Source organism: Alexandromys fortis, unplaced genomic scaffold, assembly GCF_014885135.2.
Source record: "Alexandromys fortis isolate MF-2015 unplaced genomic scaffold, M_Fortis_MF-2015_v1.1 scaffold_44, whole genome shotgun sequence".
Lineage (NCBI taxonomy): Eukaryota > Metazoa > Chordata > Mammalia > Rodentia > Cricetidae > Alexandromys > Alexandromys fortis.
In genome coordinates, this window is record NW_026067921.1 from 8,877,128 (window position 1) to 8,896,369 (window position 19,242).

General features: G+C 44.4%; 1 protein-coding gene across 1 annotated transcript in view; it reads left to right on the top strand.

Annotated features, from left to right (window-relative positions):
* The window catches only part of Zc3hc1 (zinc finger C3HC-type containing 1), a 21,168-nt gene extending 1,982 nt beyond the window's left edge, over positions 1-19,186 (top strand). The window contains exons 2-10 of the mRNA XM_050141695.1: positions 398-509; positions 3,382-3,532; positions 4,043-4,126; positions 9,344-9,471; positions 10,513-10,667; positions 12,472-12,712; positions 13,004-13,216; positions 15,153-15,359; positions 18,793-19,186. Of these exons, the coding sequence (XP_049997652.1) occupies positions 398-509; positions 3,382-3,532; positions 4,043-4,126; positions 9,344-9,471; positions 10,513-10,667; positions 12,472-12,712; positions 13,004-13,216; positions 15,153-15,359; positions 18,793-18,861 (1,360 nt within the window). The 3' untranslated portion in view covers positions 18,862-19,186. The remainder of the gene's footprint in view (positions 1-397; positions 510-3,381; positions 3,533-4,042; positions 4,127-9,343; positions 9,472-10,512; positions 10,668-12,471; positions 12,713-13,003; positions 13,217-15,152; positions 15,360-18,792) is intronic.
* The last annotated feature ends 56 nt before the right edge of the window (positions 19,187-19,242 follow it).

Here is a 19,242-nt window from a genome sequence, read left to right on the forward strand (position 1 = left end):
TTTTTTTTTTTTTTTTTTTTTGGTTTTTCGAGACAGGGTTTCTCTGTGGTTTTGAAGCCTGTCCTGGAACTAGCTCTTGTAGACCAGGCTTTTATTTTGTATTTACTAAAATTATTCAGAATATTATTGGAGAACTGTGAATGACCTAGGAGTGTGGCTAAACTATAAAGAGTTGTGACTGCCAGATGGGAGAATTTAGAGTCCATTTCATAAGTATTAGGAAGGTAAAGGATTTATGAAGCAGAGGAATAGCTTGACTGGAACAGCGACTGTTGAAATGAGTTTCAGAGACTTAAAATCTCATTTGGGTTGGCTACGTGTAGAGTAGCTAGGCTTGGAAGATTTCAGCAGAGTAATACAGAGAAAAGATCACTAACTCTCCTGCTCCTTGTTTCAGAAAGGACACATCTGCCACATTGCAGCCAGTCAATGGATCACCTCAAGCAGAGCAGTCCCCATTGGAATCTACAAGCAAAGAAGCCTTTTTTCACAGAGTGGAAACCTTTTCTATATCCTTTTTCAGTTCATGTAAGGGGTAGCCTGCTGCAGAATTGTCACTCTAGAGTCCTATACCGCGTACTCTGATCTTCAGCTTTTACTTTATGTGTGTGAGTGTGTTGTCTGTATGTGAACCACATGTGTGCAGTGTCCACAGAATCCAAAAGAGGGCTTCACATCCCCTGGAATGGAGTTGCAGATGGTTGTCACCCTCGATATGGATGCTAGGAATTGAACTGGAGTCCTCTGGAAGAGCTGCCAGTGCTCTTACCTGCTGAGCCATCCATCCAGCCCATTATTCTGATCTTTTAAACCAAAGAATCAGTGTTGGTAAGAACTTTTCAATGGAAATTAGACCTTAGTATGTTATCCCTAAGGATCAGTTGAGGGACAGATCAGATCTTTTGGTTTGTTTGTTTTGTTTTGAGACAAGGTCTGTAACCTGCATCTCAAGATCAGCTCATAGTTCTTCTGCCTTGGTCCCAAATGCTGGGATGGTAAATGGGAGCCACCATGCCCAGCTAAGCTTTTGTCTTTAGAGAAGAATAAACCAACAAGTCCTGAGAGAAGGAATAGCTACTGGTGCTTCTGTGTAGTAAGTTTTCACATGTGTTCTCACCTTTGATCTTTAACTCATTCCTGTGAAAATAAGTACCTTTACTGCCATCCTGGTTGTTGTTGTTTTTTTTTTTTTTTTTTTTTTTTTTTTTGTTGAAGGCAGTGCTGGGAATCAAACCTAGGTCCTCATGTATACCAGGCAGACACTTTCCCACTGAGCTGTATTCCCAGTCCTATTATACTCATTTTGAGAGCAAAAGAACAAACAGCAACAACAAAAGCCAGAAGAACACGGATTTAATCTCAGTACTCGGGAGGCAGAGGCCCTTACACTGAGAAATGCTGTCTCGAAAAACCAAAAAAAAAAAAAAAAAAAAAAAGCCATGAGAGTAGTTGTGAGAGTAGGTACCTGACTAACAAGACATCCTGCTAGCAAGTAGAAGAGCCAGGACTGTGATGTCATTGAAAGTGCACTGCTGTCTTGACAGTTTCTAGCTCCCTTTTGTATATGAGTCACTGTTGCATACAAACTGCTCCAATGCTTATTATCCCAACAACTATTCCACAAACTCTGTGGACTGTGAATCCAGACATAGAGTTGTTTTAGTTTTGTTTGTTTTTCTTTGGTTGTTTTTAAATTTAATGTATCTGCTCGTGTATGCAAGTGTGTGTGTGTGTGTGTGTGTGTGTGTGTGTGTGTGTGTGTGTGTGAAGGAGGGGGAATGTTGTTTTAAATTTTGCATATCTCTGTGTGTGTTTGGGTATGTCCACATGAGTGGGTATTCACAGGGGCTAGAAAAGGGCATCAGATCCCCTGGAGCTGGAGTTATAGTCTGTTGTAAGCTGCCATGTGGTTGCTGGGAATCATCAGACTCTAGTCCTCTGTAAGAGGAGCACACTCTTAATTGCTGAGTTCTCTCTTCAACCCCTAAAATAAATGCCCCCCTTTCTTTTTTTTTTTTTTGGCTTTTTTCGAGACAGGGTTTCTCTGTAGTTTTGGAGCCTGTCCTGGAACTCGCTCTGTAGACCAGGCTGGTCTCGAACTCACAGAGATCCACCTGCCTCTGCCTCCCGAGTGCTGGGATTAAAGGCGCCCCCTTTCTTTTTGTGGTTTTTCGAGACAAGGTTTCTCCATGTAGCTCTGACTATCCTGGAACTTGTTTTTAGATCAGGCTGGCCTCATACTTAGAGATTCTCTCTTAAGGTAAAATACAAGCAATGAGATTTTTACTATTCAGGATCAATAAATGCTTCAGGACACTTTCCCGGGTACATAATTAAAGATGCTGTCTGCTGCCAGGTGGTGGTGGGACATTAGAATAATACAGGCAAATGATGGCAGAACTATCCCGGCCTTCCTGACCTTTATGGTCCCTTCTGCTTAGGTCCATCCTTGCTAGGGCTTTCGGCAGCACTCGCAGGCCCCAGGGCTTCAGATTAAATGAAGCAGGCATTGTCTATTCTGCCCCCAGGCAGTAAGAAAGACAGTTTTGTGTTGTGTATCTTAAAGATGGATTCTCAGAGGCTGAACAGATACAGAAAGATGGAGAATTGGCTCTCAGTGGTTGAGTACTTGCCGCTCGGGCAGCTCAGCTGCCTGTAACTCCAACTCCAGGGATTCACCCCAATTCATCTGACCTCTGAGGTACTAGCACTTGTGTATATACAAATCCATATAGTAACCCACACAAACACATAATTAAAAAAAATAAATAAATAAATCTTTTGTTTGTTTGAAATAGGGTCTCTCTCTATTACGTAGCCCCAATTATCCTGGAGCTTCTTTTATAGACCAGGCTGACCTCAAACTCAGAGATCTTCCTGCCTCTGCCTTCCAAGGGACGGATTAAGGGTGTGCACCACCATGCTCAGTTTTAAAACACACATACACTCTATTGTTTTCTTTATTTTTTCTCTCTCATTTCAGACAGGGTTTCTCTGTAGCCCTGGTTGTCCTGGAACTCCTTTGTATACCAGGCTAGTCTTGAGCTCAGATCTACCTGCTTCTGCCTCCCCAGTGCTGGGAATTGTATAGGCCATTTTCTTTACTGTCTACTTTTTTGTTTGTTTTTCAAGGCAGGGTTTCTCAGTGTAGCTTTGGAGCCTATCTTGGAACTCCCTCTGTAGACCAGGCTGACCTCGAACTCACAGAGATCCGCCTGCCTCTGCCTCCCAAGTGCTGGAATTAAAGGCGTGCGCCACCATCTCCCAGCTTTTACTGTCTACTTTTAATGACTGTATGCATTAAAAGTAAATTTATTAAAAATGTGTTTAAGTTTAATTGTGCTTGGTTTTCATATACGTGGTTTTTCTTAACGTGAGTACTCATTGAAGTGGGCAGGGAAGCCCCCTGAGCTGTCCCCACTCATCTGCGCCAGGTACGGCTGGGTCACAGTGGAATGCGATATGCTCAAGTGCTCCAGCTGCCAGGCCTTCCTCTGTGCCAGCCTACAGCCAGCCTTTGACTTCAGCCGATGTAAGTGCAACGTCCAGATTGTTCTCTCCACGTTCAGACACACGCTGGTGACATAGCCAGTGGTAGGGCACTAACTTAGCGTGTACGAGGTGCTGGACCGGCATATGTCTGAGTGAAGAATGCCATATCACAAATGACAAGGTGAAGCTGCCATGGCCTTCACCCTGTTAGCCTCAGTTGTTTTACTGTGGAGTGGCCTTGTTTTTGTGCTTTCTAGACAGACACCAGTTTGTTTACCTTTTAATCCCAGTTTGGCCTTTCAGAGCGAAGAGGCCCATACTTCAGAAGCCTTCCCTTCCAAGTTACACAACATACATCCTTTGTACCAACAAAGGAACTTTTTTTGTGATAAGTTTTAAGAGGATATACTTGCCTTTTTTAAAAATAATTTTAAAGGTATCGTAAGTTTTTTAAATGTATGTGTTGTTAGGTTTTTCTCTAAAAGACTCTTGGCTCTTCAGATTTTGATCTGTATAGTGTATAATAATTGCTACCTCTTGTGACTTTCAGACAAGGAACGATGTGCTGAACTCAGGAAATCCTTGTGCAGTGCCCATGAGAAGTTCTGCTTTTGGCCAGACAGCCCCTGTCCAGGTACACATTTAAAGGAGCCCCGTTACCATTTCTCCCAGGTGGTCACTCTCTAATAGAGCCCAGTTTCTTGTGCAAACCTGCTCTTGGAAGTTGCTTTTTTTCTTCTGTTTATGCTTTTCAAAACCTTGCATTTATTTATCACTTAACCTTCCCAGATTGTCCTACCAGCCGTGTGTGTGTGTGTGTGTGTGTGTGTGTGTGTGTGTGTGTGTGTGTGTGTGTAGCCTTTTGAATCTTCACAAGGGGTCCTTCAAGGTAGGTAATAAGAACTCAATTGGGCTGGAGAGATGGCTCAGTGGTTAAGAGTATTGCCTGCTCTTCCAAAGGTCCTGAGTTCAATTCCCAGCAACCACATGGTGGCTCACAACCATCCGTAATGAGGTCTGGTGCCCTCTTCTGGCCTGCAGGCATACATGCAGACAGAATATTGTATACATAATAAATAAATAAATAAATAAATTTTTTTTTTTTTTTTTAAGAAAAATAAGAACTCAATTGTTTTAGGCAAGAGATTTAAGAATTAGATCAGGAGGCAGAGGCAGGTAGATTTCTGTAAGTTGGAGGCCAGCCTGGTCTACATAGTGAGTTCCAGAGGTCATAACATGAATTAGACTATGATTAACTATTAACTATGATTTACCTGATTCCAAACTCTGCTTTTCCACTGCATTAAGCAGCCCCATGTTCTGCCGTGGCTTCCATTGGAAGGTATTGTAGGTGGAGTTTTCTGTGTCCCAGTAGTTATTCCAAGTAACCGCACAGACAAGCTATAAATGCTTTTAAATGTTTGGCTGATAGCTTGTTTTTAGCTAGCTCTTAGAACTTTTTGTTCTGTTTTGTTTTTTGAGACAGGGTTTCTCTGTGTAGTCCTGACTGCCCTGGAACTCCAGCTCCACTCACAACTTGACTCTCGTTGAAGAACTCCTAATTCCTATCTAGAGCTCTTTGATCTTGACTCATTTTCAGCCACCTCATTAACATATCTGCTTAATAGTATAGGTACCTAGCACTCGATGGTGCAAAGCTGGAAGAGTCCAGTTCCTAAAAGTTTGCCCCAACCTTCCCATCCGGTTTTTGTGCCAGAAGTCTGAAAGTCCATTTTATTATCTTATATGCTTTTTTTTTAATTACTTATTTTCACATATGGCTGTTTTGTTTATGTGTTTGTCTATACATTCTCTACTCAGAGGCCAGAGGAGGGTGTTGGATCTTCTGGGACTAGAGTTACAGACAAATTGTTCAATGCCTTATGAATGCTAAGATTCAAACCTGGGGCCTCTGGAAGAGCAGCCATTGCTCTTAACCAGTAAGCCATCTCCAGCCCCTCTTTTTGTATGTTTGTTTTGTTTCAGACAGGGTCTCACTGTGTCCCCCTACATGGGCTGTAACTTAATTAAGTAGACCAAGCTGGCCTTGAACTCAGTGATCTATCTTGGTCTGCCTCTCCCTCTGCCTCCCAAGACCTGTAATCAAAGGTGTGTGCCAGGCCAGGGCTAGAGAGATGGCTCAGTGGTTAAGAGCACTTGGTGCTCTTACAGAGGACCTGAGTTCGACTCCTGGCACCCACGTGGTGGCTCACAACCATCTGTAACTCCAGTTCCAGGAGGTCTTTCATTCTCTTCTGCCGCCAGTCATGAACGTGGAGAACATAACAGACTTGTGGGCAAAACACTCATATACATAAAAATAAAACACATCAAACTAAAAAAGTACTTTTTTGTTTTGTTATTTCAAGACAGGGTTTCTCTGTAGCTTTGGAGCCTGTCCTGGAACTACTCTTTTTGTTTTGTTTTTGTTTTTTAGTTTTTTGAGACACAACCGTGTGTCTGTGTCGTTTGGAGCCTGTCCTGTCTCTGTAGACCAGGCTGGCCTCCAGCTCACAGAGATCCACTTTCTCTGCCTCCCCAGAGCCCGCTGCCCCCTGCTTTTTAATTAATCGGCTTAGGACCGTTTCTTACTTCATCTCACCTATGTAATCTCTCACTTTCTAAGTGTATTCTCCCAGCACTCGGAAGCACAAGAGGATTGTTGTATGTTTGGGGCCACTCTGAACTACAGTATGAAAACCTACTTCAGAACCATCCTACATATGTTTTTCTGTGTTTTGTTTTTGTTTTGAAGAATAACTTATTGAATTCCCTATAAGGGAATAGGGCTCTGGGAAGTAACTAAAATGCTTCCTGCTCATTTTGGGTTTTTGAGAGACAGTCTTGACATGTAGTTCTAGATGGTTGGCCTAGAGCTTACTGTGTGGACCAGGCTGTCTTCTTGAACTTGCCACAGTGCAAGTTTGGGGATTGCAGGTATGCATCCCTCTGCCCTGCTGTGTTTTCATTCTTTTTGTTTTTAAGAAAAGTCTTATGTAGCTCAGACTGTCTTTAAACTTGAGCCAGTCCTCCTGCCTCAGCCTAAGCACAAAAAGTACAAGTGTGCACCACCCTGCCAGGCTTGTACTGTTCTTTTCTTTCTTAATTTTTTTAATTAAGTTTTGAAATTTTATGTGTGTGAGTTTTTTGCCTGTATGCATGTCTGTATATCATGTGTTTGCCTGATGCCTGAAGAGGCCAAAAGAGGACATTGGCTCCTCTGGAACTGGAATTAGAGACAGTTATGAGCCTCCATGTGGGTGCTGGTTACCAAACCCAAGGCTCCTGCAAGGACAAGTGCTCTTGACTCTCAAGCCATCTCTCCAGCCCCCATGCCTGGCCTTTTACACGGATACCAGACATCCAAGTTCAGCCCTCATGCTGTCACAGCAGGCCCCTTCCTAGCTGAGGCGTCTTCGCAGTCCACAGCGTTGTGACATTTGCTCCTTTCCCACTTCTCCCGCCAGCCCCTCCCACGTACCCGTCTTGCCACCTCTCAAATTTATGGCTTCTTTTCTCCAGTTGTTGGTGTGTGTGTGTGTGTGTGTGCGTGTATTCCTAAAAATAGAAATACCTGCTCAGTCTCTATAATGTTACTTTTTAAAAAAGATTTATTTTATGTGCATTGATGTTTTGGCTGCATGTATGTCTGTGTGAGAGTGTCAGATTTTGGGTTGCAGACAGTTGTGAGCTGCCATGTGGGTGCTAGGAATTGGACCCAGGTCCTCTGGAAGACCAGCCAAACTGCTAAGCCTTCTCTTTAGCCCTGGAATGTTAGTTTTGTGTTTATGTTTTCGAGTCTGGCCATTTGGAACTGAATAACCAATTGGTGTGTTCTGAGAAGGACCATTTCTGCTCTCAGCTTTCCTTGGTTGCCTGTAGTTCTTTGTGTAGGGTGGAGACCTCCGGATCTTTCCCCCTTTCTTGTTAGCATGTCTATTGGAGTCATCTTTGTTCAGATCTTGTCTAGGCAGGGCGTTGGTGAGATTCAGTGGGTTTATCTTTGACATTTCTAGGTGGGTTTGGTTTGGTTTGGTTTTTCAAGACAGGGTTTCTCTGTTTAACAGCTCTAGCTGCCTGGAACTTGCTCTGTAGCCCAGGCTGGTCTCAAACTCACAGAGATCTACTTCTGCCTCCCGAATGCTGAGATTAAAAGTGTGCGCCACCACTGCCTGGCTCTGACATTTCTTTTTCTTTCTGTCTTTTTGTTGAGACAGGGTTTCTCTGTAGGAGCCTGTCCTAGAACTAGCTCTTGTAGCCCAGGCTGGCCTCGAACTCACAGAGATCCACCTGCCTCTGCCTCCCGAGTGCTGGGATTAAAGGTGTGAGCCACCACCACGCAGCTCTAATATTTCTAAAGAACACAATCCCACGGCAAATGTCTGTTCTGTCTCTTGCAATCTTTCTATTCCCTCTTCAAAAGTAATCCTTGAGTCTTAGGAGTAATGTTGTAGATGTATCAGCTGGGCCTGGGCCCCCAACTCTGCATTTGATGGATTATGGTTTTCTGTGCCCATCTCGGCTTCCTTGAGGAAGGGTGAGAACTACGCTTACCTGTGGGTGTTAGGACAAGTAGTTAGAATATAGTTAGGGATTGTGATGGTTTTGTAAAGGGATGGTTGTAGGTTCCCCTCCAAGATCCATGACTTTGCTAGCCCTAGGTGCTTGGCTAGGTTTCTACTGCCTGGTGTGACTTCCTTTTTGTTGAGCGGGCCTTAAGTACAGTTGGAGAGCTGTTGGTTCTCGACAGGTAAGTGTGTTACTGCTGCGCCCTTAGGGTTGTAGTGCCGTCCTGGCCACTGTGGTTCGTGGGCACCATAGCTGAGTAGGACTGTTGGTTGCTTCCCTCCTCTGGAGGTTCACATGGCACTTTCTGGAACCATGAAAGCTAGACCTCAGGAAGGCCTTCAGGTTAGCTCCAGCCTGGGTCTCTGGGTCCTGATTCTGAAGTGCATGGACTAGCACTTCAGCAATAAGAATTTACCTTCTACTTCAACTCATGGTGAAATATATGCAATTTGATAATTGTTATAAAATATTGTTTCTTTAATTTCTGTCTGGTGAATCCTACCTTCTACCTCAGTAATTGTTTTGATTCTTCCCTGATTTTCTAAAGGTAACAATTTCATGCATACACAGGAATACAGAGAATACTTCATAATTAAATGCTTTTCTCCTGCCACCAACTTCATCAATTATCAATTTTTAGCCCATCTTTTTTTTTCTGGTAGTGCTGGGAATGGAACCCAGATCCTTGCCCATAGGAGGCTCTGAGGCCAGTGCTCTGCCACTGAGCTGCACGCTGAACTCTTCTTCTAGACAATCTTGATTCTTTAGTGTTCCTCACAGCCTCAACACTCTCTGCATTATTTAGAAGTCCAGTCCTGAGGGCTGGAAAGAAGGCTCAGTAGTTAAGAGCACTGGCTGCTTTTACAGAGGACCTGAGTTCAATTCCCCTCAATCTCATGGTGGCTCACAACCATCTATAGTGGGATCTGATGCTTTCTTTTGGCATAAAGTTGTACACACAGATAGAGCACGCATATATATAAAAATAAATTTTAAAAAAAAGTTCAGTCCTACTTATAGGACTTTGAATGTTTTTCTCTCACCCCGCCCTTTTCTCTCCAGGCAGGTATCAATTGCAGATAGCTTTTTGGTTAGGGTGGGACTTTGTGTCCACTTTTAATGCTGGGATTTTGTCTGGTTTGAACCTGTGCAGGTCTCTGTGGGCTCATGTGTAAAACAATAGTTTAATATCATCAACTATCCATTTTACATTTCTCTAACTGTTCTCTTCGAGGTCTTTATTTTCAGGCCCATCTAATCTCCCAGTTTGTTTTTCCCACAGATAGATTTGGGATGTTGCCATTGGGTGAGCCTGCTGTTCTTGTCAGTGAATTCCTGGACCGGTTCCAAAGCCTTTGCCATTTAGAGCTCCAGCTTCCTTCCCTGAGGCCAGAGGACTTGAAAACTATGGTGAGTTTTTCTTGGCTTGTGTACAGTGGTCACCAGTTGCTTTATTTGACTGACAAGAGGATGGAATATTGTGAAGAGGATCCAGTTTCTGCTGGAAATGCAGTAACTGAGGGTGTGAGTAGACAGTTAAATAGGGATCTTGAAATGGCTGCCCTAGGGCTCACAGAGATCCATCAGCCTCCGCTCTACCTCGCTCTACCTCCGGAGTGCTGGATTTAAAGGCCTATGCCCCACATCCAGCCCTGCAAATTCAACTTTGTCTTGATTGACTTAAACTGCTTACTGCATACTGTTTTCTGATGCTGTAGGACAAGATTCTCTTCTGTGACTAGAACTGTAGCTGCACTCTCTCTGTGCTGCGTTTATCCTGCCCTTGTCTGCTGTGAAGACACGCTATATTGTAGGCAGTAAAAACTGGTCATTTGCTCAAGTTGACCCTCTGTTAGGGCTTCTAGCACTAAGTAGTTAACCTCTGTTTGCTTTTAGAAACATCAGCCTGAGCTGGGTTGTGGTGAAGAATACCTTTAATGCCAGCACTCTGGAGGCAGAGGCAGGCGGATCTCTGAGTTAAAGGCCAGCCTGGTCTACAAGAGCTAGTTCCAGGACAGCTAGAGCTGTTAGAGAAATCCTGTCTCAAACAAACAAACAAAAAAAGTCAGCCTGACTTTCACTAAGGCAGCCCAGCCCCGCCCCACCCCATCATAGTGCCTTATTACCCACAGCCCAAAAATCAAGGCTGTCAAATTTGTTCTGTCAAGAGTAAATTCAGTGGTAGGTCAAGACATAAATGATTTTATTATTTGGATTTGAAGTCACAAGTTTTAGATAAAATCTATAGTTAGTAAGTTGAGAACCATTTAGTACTTAGAAGAAAAGCTGCAATTTAGGAAGCTAAACTCTGTGACAGCGCAATCCTGCCCTAGAGTGTGTCTCCTGTGAAGATCTATCTCCAAGTCATGGTGTTCCCAGGACCATGTGTGTTGTTGTGAGTGTTTTTTTTTTTTCCTCTACAGTTGCTTTTTAACCCTGGTTCTTTTGCAGTGCTTGACAGAAGACAAGATCAGTGTGCTGCTGCACCTGCTGGAGGATGAGCTTGATTACCAAACTGACGACAGGAAAACTCCAAGCAAATTGGGCTCAGACATGCAAGTCCATGTCACTGCCTGTGTTCTTTCTCTGTGTGGCTGGGCATGTAGGTTAGTGAATGTTACCTGGGAACACGAGCTATGACAGCAGTCACTGTTACTATTTAGAAACCACATATTTCCTATGAGAGAACAAAAAGAGAAATCGGGGGGCTAGAGAGATGGCTCAGCAGGTAAGAGCACTTGTGTTCTCTTCCAGAGGTTCTGAGTTCAATTCCGAGCAACCACATGGTGGCTCACAACCATCTGTAGTGAGATCTGGTGCCCTCTTCTGGTGTGTGTGAAGACAGAACACTCATATACATAAAAATACCATGAATAAGCAAATCTTTAAAAGGAGAGAGAGAAATTAAAGTGGAGGAGGGATAGAGAAGTGGGTAAGAATCAGCAACTAAAACAGAATAAATGCTAAGGCATTCTTGGGGTTCACACCTGAGTCTTTCCTTGTGCAGCCTCCTCATAGCTGGGAACTTATTCTCCCATAAACAGTACAGCTCTTTGTAAAAGGAACATAGTGTCCTATTTTTAGAAGGGAAGACAATCAAGTTTAGTTGACAAAAATTACCAGAGGAGACGCCATCTGGAGCCCCTACCCCACACTGGTATTTCCACTCCAGCTTAGTTTGGGGTTGACTTCTTCGAAAGAAGAGTGCCAGAGCCAGTCTGCTTTACTTAGACATTTGCCTTCTACAGTTATTTTGTGTGTGCATGGAGTGGCCATATCTGTGCATGTGCCGTGGCTCGAGTGGGAGATCAGAGAATTGGACGAGTCAGTTCTCTACCTGCCACGGGGATTCTGGGGACTGAACTCGTGGTACCAGGCTTGGTGGCAAGCAGAACAAAGCCAGGCAGATCTCTGAGTTCAAGGCCAGCCTGTTCTACAGAGCTAGTTCTAGGATAGCCAAGGCTACACAGAGAACAGAGAAACCCTGTCTTAAAAAACCAAAAAGAGCCGGGCGGTGGTGGCGCATGCCTTTAATCCCAGTACTTGGGAGGCAGAGGCAGGCGGATCTCTGTGAGTTCGAGGCCAGCCTGGTCTACAAGAGCTAGTTCCAGGATAGGAACCAAAAAAGCTACAGAGAAACCCTGTCTCAAAAAATCCACACACACACACACACACACACACAAAACCCAAAAGAACAAAAAACGTGTTTTTATTTATGAATGTGTATCTGTGTTTGTGTGAAGTATATGCCATATGTGTGCACGTGCCCTCAAAGACCAGAGGATGGCCTCAGTGTTCCAGGTGGTTTTAAGCCGCCCACTTGGTCATGTGACTTGTTTTCTTTCTTTAAACATGGTTTCTGTGGGTTTCTAATTCAGTGTTCTTGCGAGGAAGACTACTGGATTCCAAACTTGTGTTCTTTGGAAGAGCATCAAGTGACCTTGCCCCACCACTACCACCATTTACTTTAAGGAAGCTTTCTTACTGAGTTTGGGAGTGGTGGGTGTGTGCCTGTGATCACAGCACTTGGGAGGATTTATCATGAATTTGAGGCCAGCCTGGGCTACAGAATAAGACCCTATCTCAAAAAAATAAAATAAGTAAATAACTGTTTTTTTTTTTTTTTTTTTTGGTAGATTAAGGAAAGTGTTTTAAGAGGACAGGAGTTTATAAAACATACTTCACAATATTTTTGCCAACTAGAACATACCAAGACCCTAAGACCCTTTGAGAAGGTAATGTAGGAGTTAGTGAATGTCAGGTCCTCAGATCAGGTTCTTAAGAGTTCATGGTTCTCAGTCCACTAGCTCACTGTAGAGACTGTTTGCTGAGATAAAACAGAAATCAAATACATAGTCTCATGGAAGTAACACCTTTAGAAACACCCCTTTCTCTCCCATTCCTTCCTAGTTCTTTGGAACCCACTCAACTCTCCCTGATATCATGCTCCCAGTGTATGAGGAAGGTCGGTCTCTGGGGCTTCCAGCAGATTGAATCGTCCCTGACGGATCTGGAGGCTTCCTGTGGCTTGACTAGCTCCCCCATTCCAGGTGCGGAGGGTCGGCCTGAGCACTTCCCTCTGGTGCCTGAGTCTCCTAGGCGGATGATGACCCGAAGCCAAGACTCTACTGTTTCTCCCAGCTCCGAGCAGGTATTAGCTTCTTCAGGGTGCCACTGTCACAGTGGGCTGGAACTTGGTGGTAGGCTTCACTTTAACCCTATCAGTAAGCCTGTGTATCGCGCTTCACAGATGAAGAAGCTAAATTTGTTAAAGAATCTAAGTATAGAAAGAAATACAATAGTCTCGGAAGAATTTAGTTATGTAGGCAGTTGAAATTTACATAGCAAATTCTAAAATACTGTGTTTCACGTGCTTCTAGGAGTGCGCAGGCTAAAGCTATTACATCATTCATATACTTCCATTGCCTTTCTTTTTCTACAGTCTGAAAAGAGTCCAGGTCCCATTGTCTCCCGAACCCGGAGCTGGGACTCTTCCAGTCCTGTTGACCGGCCTGAGCCAGAGGCAGCCAGCCCCACCACTAGGAGCCGGCCAGTGACCCGAAGCATGGGAACTGGAGATTCTGCTGGCTTGGAAGTTCCCTCCAGCCCTCTCCGGAAAGCCAAGCGGGCTCGCCTCTGCTCTTCTGGCAGCTCGGTGAGTCCATCTCTGTAGACAGCCATGAGAGCAAATGCAGCAGTCAGTGGCTTTATGTGCATGGGGAGAAGCAGACACGAGCCCTCCTGGATTCTGACCAAAAGTACATTTAGTGAGTTTAAAGATGGGACAGTTCATAACCTGTAATCCCAGCCCTTGAGAGGTGGAGACAGGACCCACAGTGCAGAGGCCATCCTCCACTGCTTCTGAGTTCAAGAGCAGTTTGTGCTGCACGGGCCTTGTCTCAGACAAAACACAGGCTGGTGAGAGCCCAGAGGGTAAGAGTGCTTGCTGCCAAGCCTGACATGCATCACCCCCCACACACAAAATGAACATTTGGGGGAGGGGGACAGTTGGTTGATCGAAGGTTTGGAATGGATATAGAGAGTGATACACACTTAGACTAACAAGACAGCTGTACAGTAGGGCAGCAGACCTGATGAAGGAGACTTTGGGATTCTCCCTCCCTACCCGCTGCCCTAGAACTCACTAGGGACCTGGCCTTGGTAGGCTGGCCTTGGATTTAAGTCAGTCCTCTTGCCTCAGTGCTGGGGTTATAAACCTGACCCACCACACCTGGCAGGTAGGTGTTTGTTTGTTTGTTTTGCTGTTTAGTTTGTTTTTATTTTTTGAGGCAGGGTCTCTTATCTAGACCAGGCTGGCCTCAAACTTGCCAGAGATCCATCTGCCTCTGTCTCCCAAGTGCTGGGATTAAAGGCATATACCACTCCCACCCCTGACCTTTTTGCAGTTCTTTATATATTCTAGGTAAACCCTTCAAAGTCTTTTTTTAATTTTTTTTTTTTAAAGATTTATTTATTTATTATGTATACAGTATTCTCAGTACTCTGTCTGCAGGCCAGAAGAGGGCACCAGATCTCATTACAGATGGTTGTGAGCCACCATGTGATTGCTGGGAATTGAACTCAGGACCTTTGGAAGAGCAGGCAATACTCTTAACCACTGAGCCATTTCTCCAGCCCCCCTCTGAAGTTTTTATGTGTTCTAGGTATACCCTGTCTGAATTGTAGCTGGCATAGACTCTCCTGTTCTTAGACTTTCTCCACTCTGATATTTTGCTTTGTTCTACAGAAACTTTTTAATACCATGCAATTCTTTTAGTTCTTGGGGTTATTTCCAGTGATTTTCCAAATGTTCTTTTCTATGCTTAAGAAGGTTCAGTAGTGCTGGAGAGATGGCTCAGTGGTTAAGAGCATTGCCTGCTCTTCCAAAGGTCCTGAGTTCAATTCCTGGCAACTACATGGTGGCTTACAACCATCTGTAAAGAGGTCTGGTGCCCTCTTCTGGCCTGCAGACATGCACACAGACAGAATATTGTATACATAATAAATAAATAAATATTGGGCTGGAGAGATGGCTCAGAGCTTAAGAGCATTGTCTGCTCTTCCAAAGGTCCTGAGTTCAATTCCCAGCAACCACGTGGTGGCTCACAGCCATCTGTAATGGGGTCTGGTGCCCTCTTCTGGCCTGCGGGCATACACACAGACAGAATATTGTATACATAATAAATAAATATATATTAAAAAAAAAAAAAGAAGAAGGTTCAGTAGTCTAGTGTGGTCATACCTGTAATCCCAGAACTCCAGAGGCTGAAGATGGAGGCAAATTGAAAGCCATCCTGGACTACACACTGACACCGACCTCATCTCAACAGAAAGGGGCCAGGGCTAGAGATCTAAAGAATGAGAGGGAATTGAAACAACAGTTTAAAGAGCACACGTGGGAGGCTGAGGCAGTACGGTGACCAGCTCGCCTCTGTAGCCTGACTTTATCTCAAAACGACAAAGGTGAGATAGTAGTAGAAGAACCAGAAGTGTGGGCCCTGGTGTGCTTCTGAACTTAGGTGGCTGCAGCTCCTCCTTGACCAAACCTATCATCTGTCCTAATAAGACTGTGCCTCTCCTTTCTCCCCCAGGACACCTCTCCCCGAAGCTTCTTTGATCCCACTTCCCAGCATAGAGATTGGTGCCCTTGGGTAAATATCACACTTGACAAGGAAACAAAGGAGAATGGGACAGCGGAGGTGGATGCCAGTACCCCAGCAGAGCCAGGCTGGAAGGCAGTGTTGGCCGTCCTGCTGGCCCACAAGCATTCTAACCAGCCACCTGAGATGGACCCCATGGTAAGATGCCACTGCCCAGCGTGTGTGTAGCGCTGTTGTTTGTGGGATGAGCAGCAGAGGCTGGCCCCGTAGTTAGTACCTGCCTGCTTTCAGCTCTCCGAAGTCAGCTTAGGTCCATTCTGTCTTCAGGAGCAAGGCCCAGAAGTGGTTCTGTGTTTCTCATCCGCTTAGCATATGGCATTCCGTGACTTTGTGGTACAGTCTTTGTTCCTGCAGCTGCAATGACTCCTGTTAGGAAAGGGATACAGCAGCAGAAATAGACGGATGGCAGCTGCCCAGCCTCGAGCTGCGGCACGGCTGCTCTCTGCCGGCCACCGTGGCTTGCGTTTGGAGTCTGGCCAGTTAACTGTTTGGAGCTCTGGATCCGGGTGCCAAACCATGGTTTACTCTCCCATTTCAGCATCTTACTTTGCTCTCCACAGCTGGGCACGTGCTCTGGACCAGCATTAGCTCTCACAGCCAGGACTGCTGCTGCTGCAGACCTGAGAGCACGCAGAGCCGAAGAGTGAAAGGGAGAGTCCAGGGAACTGGTTTTGGGTTCTTTCCAGGCCCAGCTTGCCTCATAGCATGGCATAAATGTAACCATTTCTGACTTTATGCCTTAAAAAAAATACTTGCCTGTCATGGTTCCCAGTTTCATGGTAGTCTCACAGGATTTCCACCAGAGGGAGCTATAAATATACCAAAGTCCGACAAAGTATATCATTAGTGCCCTCAATAAGTAAGTAGAGGAAGGGTTTCCAAAATCTGTCTGTCTTTTTTTTTTTTTTTTTAATTTAAAAATACTTAGGTCAGGGGCCTAGCAAGATGGCTCAGTAGGGGAACTTGCTGCTAAGCCTGAAGACCTAAGTTCAGTACTCAGAACCTGTGCAGTAAAAAGAGAGAACTCCAGGAAGTTCTCCACGTGGTCTACCGTGGTATGCATGCACATGCATGTGCACACACTAAATAAATGCATATACACATAATAAATATGTAATAAAAATGTCTTATGTTTGGGTCAGACATGTCAGTACACACAGGTAATGCCCACACTCAGTAGGCTTAGACAGATCACACATTGGAAGCCAGCCTGATCTATAGGAGACCTGATTCCAAAAAACTACAACAGAAACGGGGATTTGGGAATATAAAAGTATAGAAAGACAGCTGTTTGACCCGCCACTCAAACTGGAGATTTAGCATAAATCTGTTTTCTGTCCTCAGATTCAAGAAATAATATTTTGGCTGGTATTTGTTTTGTTTTGTTTTTTAAAGATATTTCTCTAGTGCCAGTCACGGTAGCATGAAGCTTTAATCCCAGCACTTGGAAGGCAGAGGCAGGCGAGACCAGTGTGGTTTATAGTGTGAGTTCCAGCACAGCTAGGGCGACATTGTGAGAGCTGTCTCAAGCAACAGCAGAAGCTTTCTGTCTGTCACCGGCACACTGAAGTACTACAGAGAAACCTCCTGTGGGTTCAGTGTATAGAGTTAACGCATAATTGGCCCTGGCTTAGGCTTTTAAATTCCTCTTAGGCAGTTTGTCTTTTAGCCTTGCTGCTGTGACTGGATGGCAGAGGGCTTAGTGGGGCTGTGGAACGGACGGAGAGCTTACACTGGTTCTCAGCTTAGTTCAGCTTTGTTAGTGAAGTCAGTAAACCCTCCGTCCTCTGAGTCCCAGGAAGAACTCCCTTCTGGAACTGTACTCCCACTCCTGAAAAATAAAATCCTTGTGTTTGTTTGTTTTAAGATTTATTTTATCTGAGCATGAGCACACCTGTAATTCTAGAACTTGGGAGGCAGAGGCAAGCAGATCTATGAGTTCAAGGCTAGTCTGGTCTATGGAGTAATTTCCATGCAGCCAGAGCTACACAGAAATCCTGTCTCAAAAGTTTTATGTGTATGAATGGTGTACCATATGGAATACCTGGGAATTACACCTGTGAGCCACCATGTAGATGCTAGGAATTGAATTCAGGTCCTTTGCAAGAGCAGCAAGTGATCCTAACCATTGTCTCAGTTCTCCAACCCCATTTTTTGTTTTGTTTTAAAGATTTATTTTTATTAGATATAGGGTTCTGTGTGTGTGTGTTCTGCATGTGAGTATGTATGTACACATTGCTGAAGTTGAGGTTATACATGGTTTTTAGTTACCTGGTATGTGTGCTGGGAACCAAGCTTGGGTCCGGGAAGTGCAGTCATCTCTCCAGCTTCTGTTTTCTTTTGCTTTATTTTTAGAAAAAGATAAGAAATTTTTTTCTTTATTTTGTATTTTAAGACTGGTAAAGGCACTTAACCACCAAACCTGATGACCAGAGTTTGATTCCAGCACCCACATGGCAGAAGGAGAGAACCAACTTCTGCAAGTTATTCTGTGATTTCCACGCACATCGTGGCATGTGCTTACACAAACAAAGAAACAAGTAAATGTAACTTTAAAAAATTAAGGAGGAGCCAGGCATGGTGGCACACAATACTTGGGAGGCAGGAACTGATGAATCTCTGTGTGTTCGAGGCCAACCTGGTCTACATAGTGAATTTCAGGACAGCCAGAGCTACACAGTGAGACCCTTTCTTGAAAAACCAATAAATAAATAAATTTCAGGGGGCTGGAGAGATGGCTCAGCGGTTAAGAGCATTGCCTGCTCTTCCAAAGGTCCTGAGTTCAATTCCCAGCAACCACATGGTGGCTCACAACCATCTGTAAAGAGGTCTGGCGCCCTCTTCTGACCTTCAGGCATACAGACAGAATATTGTATACATAATAAATAAATAAATAAATAAATATTTTAAATAAATAAATAAATAAATTTCAGGAGAGTGGGTAAGGAGACGGTGGAAATGGCGTGTTTCATAAAGTGAGGGATATCTTGCTAGTCCCCTTTGCAGTGTCACTGGGACCCTTGCCAGTCAGAATATCTGCTCTTATTGTCTCCCTGTAACCACGTCTCAGAAAATCTCAGGACATTTCCTAGGTATGATCGAGACGCAGTGAGAGGGCCTTGCTGGTTTAGTTCTGTTGACTAAAACGTGAAGCTAAGAAAGCCAAGGTTGAGTTTGAACTCTTTGGAGGTCATTAAGTTTTATTTCTCAAACTTTGATGATAGATACAGTTAACCCCAGCCGGGTGATACACAAATCACTGTTCATGGGAAATGACTAGGTCCGTCCAATTAAACAACCTGGATGGAAGCTAGAGCAGGCTGTGTGCTGCACTCGGGGTGGGAGGACAGGTGACGATGCACAGAGGGTTAGCAGTGGGCTGACAGTAGAACACAGGCTCCTGCATTATGTATATCACATAACATAAAACCAGGTGTTATTCAATCTTGCATATGCCTTGATCATATCTAAGAAGAAATTTACCCAGACAGCCCTAATGCTATGCCTATCTTTTGTCTCTATGAGGAATGTAATTCTGATAATACGCTTTTTTTTTTTTTTTTATCTACAGAGTCTCTCTGAAAAATCAAGGAAAGTGTTCCGAATATTCCGGCAGTGGGAGTCTTTATGCTCTTCCTGAAAATGTTCCAGATGAACTAATGAAGGTGACTTTAAAAAAAAAAAAGCCTGACTTCTCTTTTTGGTTAACTGATGTTGCTTTTCTTCATTCTGGTTAATCGCAAGTACAAACTTGCCATCTGCATGAAGAGGAGACCCTTGCCATGCGGGGATGAAGACAGGGTAAGAAACAGCAAGCCCAGTTCTGTCAGAGGACTACGGAGTTCTGAAACCAGCCTCAAGACCGAGGACTAGTGCTCCGCTGCGGGCACAGTGTTCTGAGAGTCTCGCCCGGCAATGTGACGACGGTGTGTGTTAATAAAGCACTGGCTAAGATTTCTGCCGCTGGAGAATTGTTTTCTCCCTCCTTGGCTCCCGGGGGGGGGGGGGGGGGGCGTTCGGT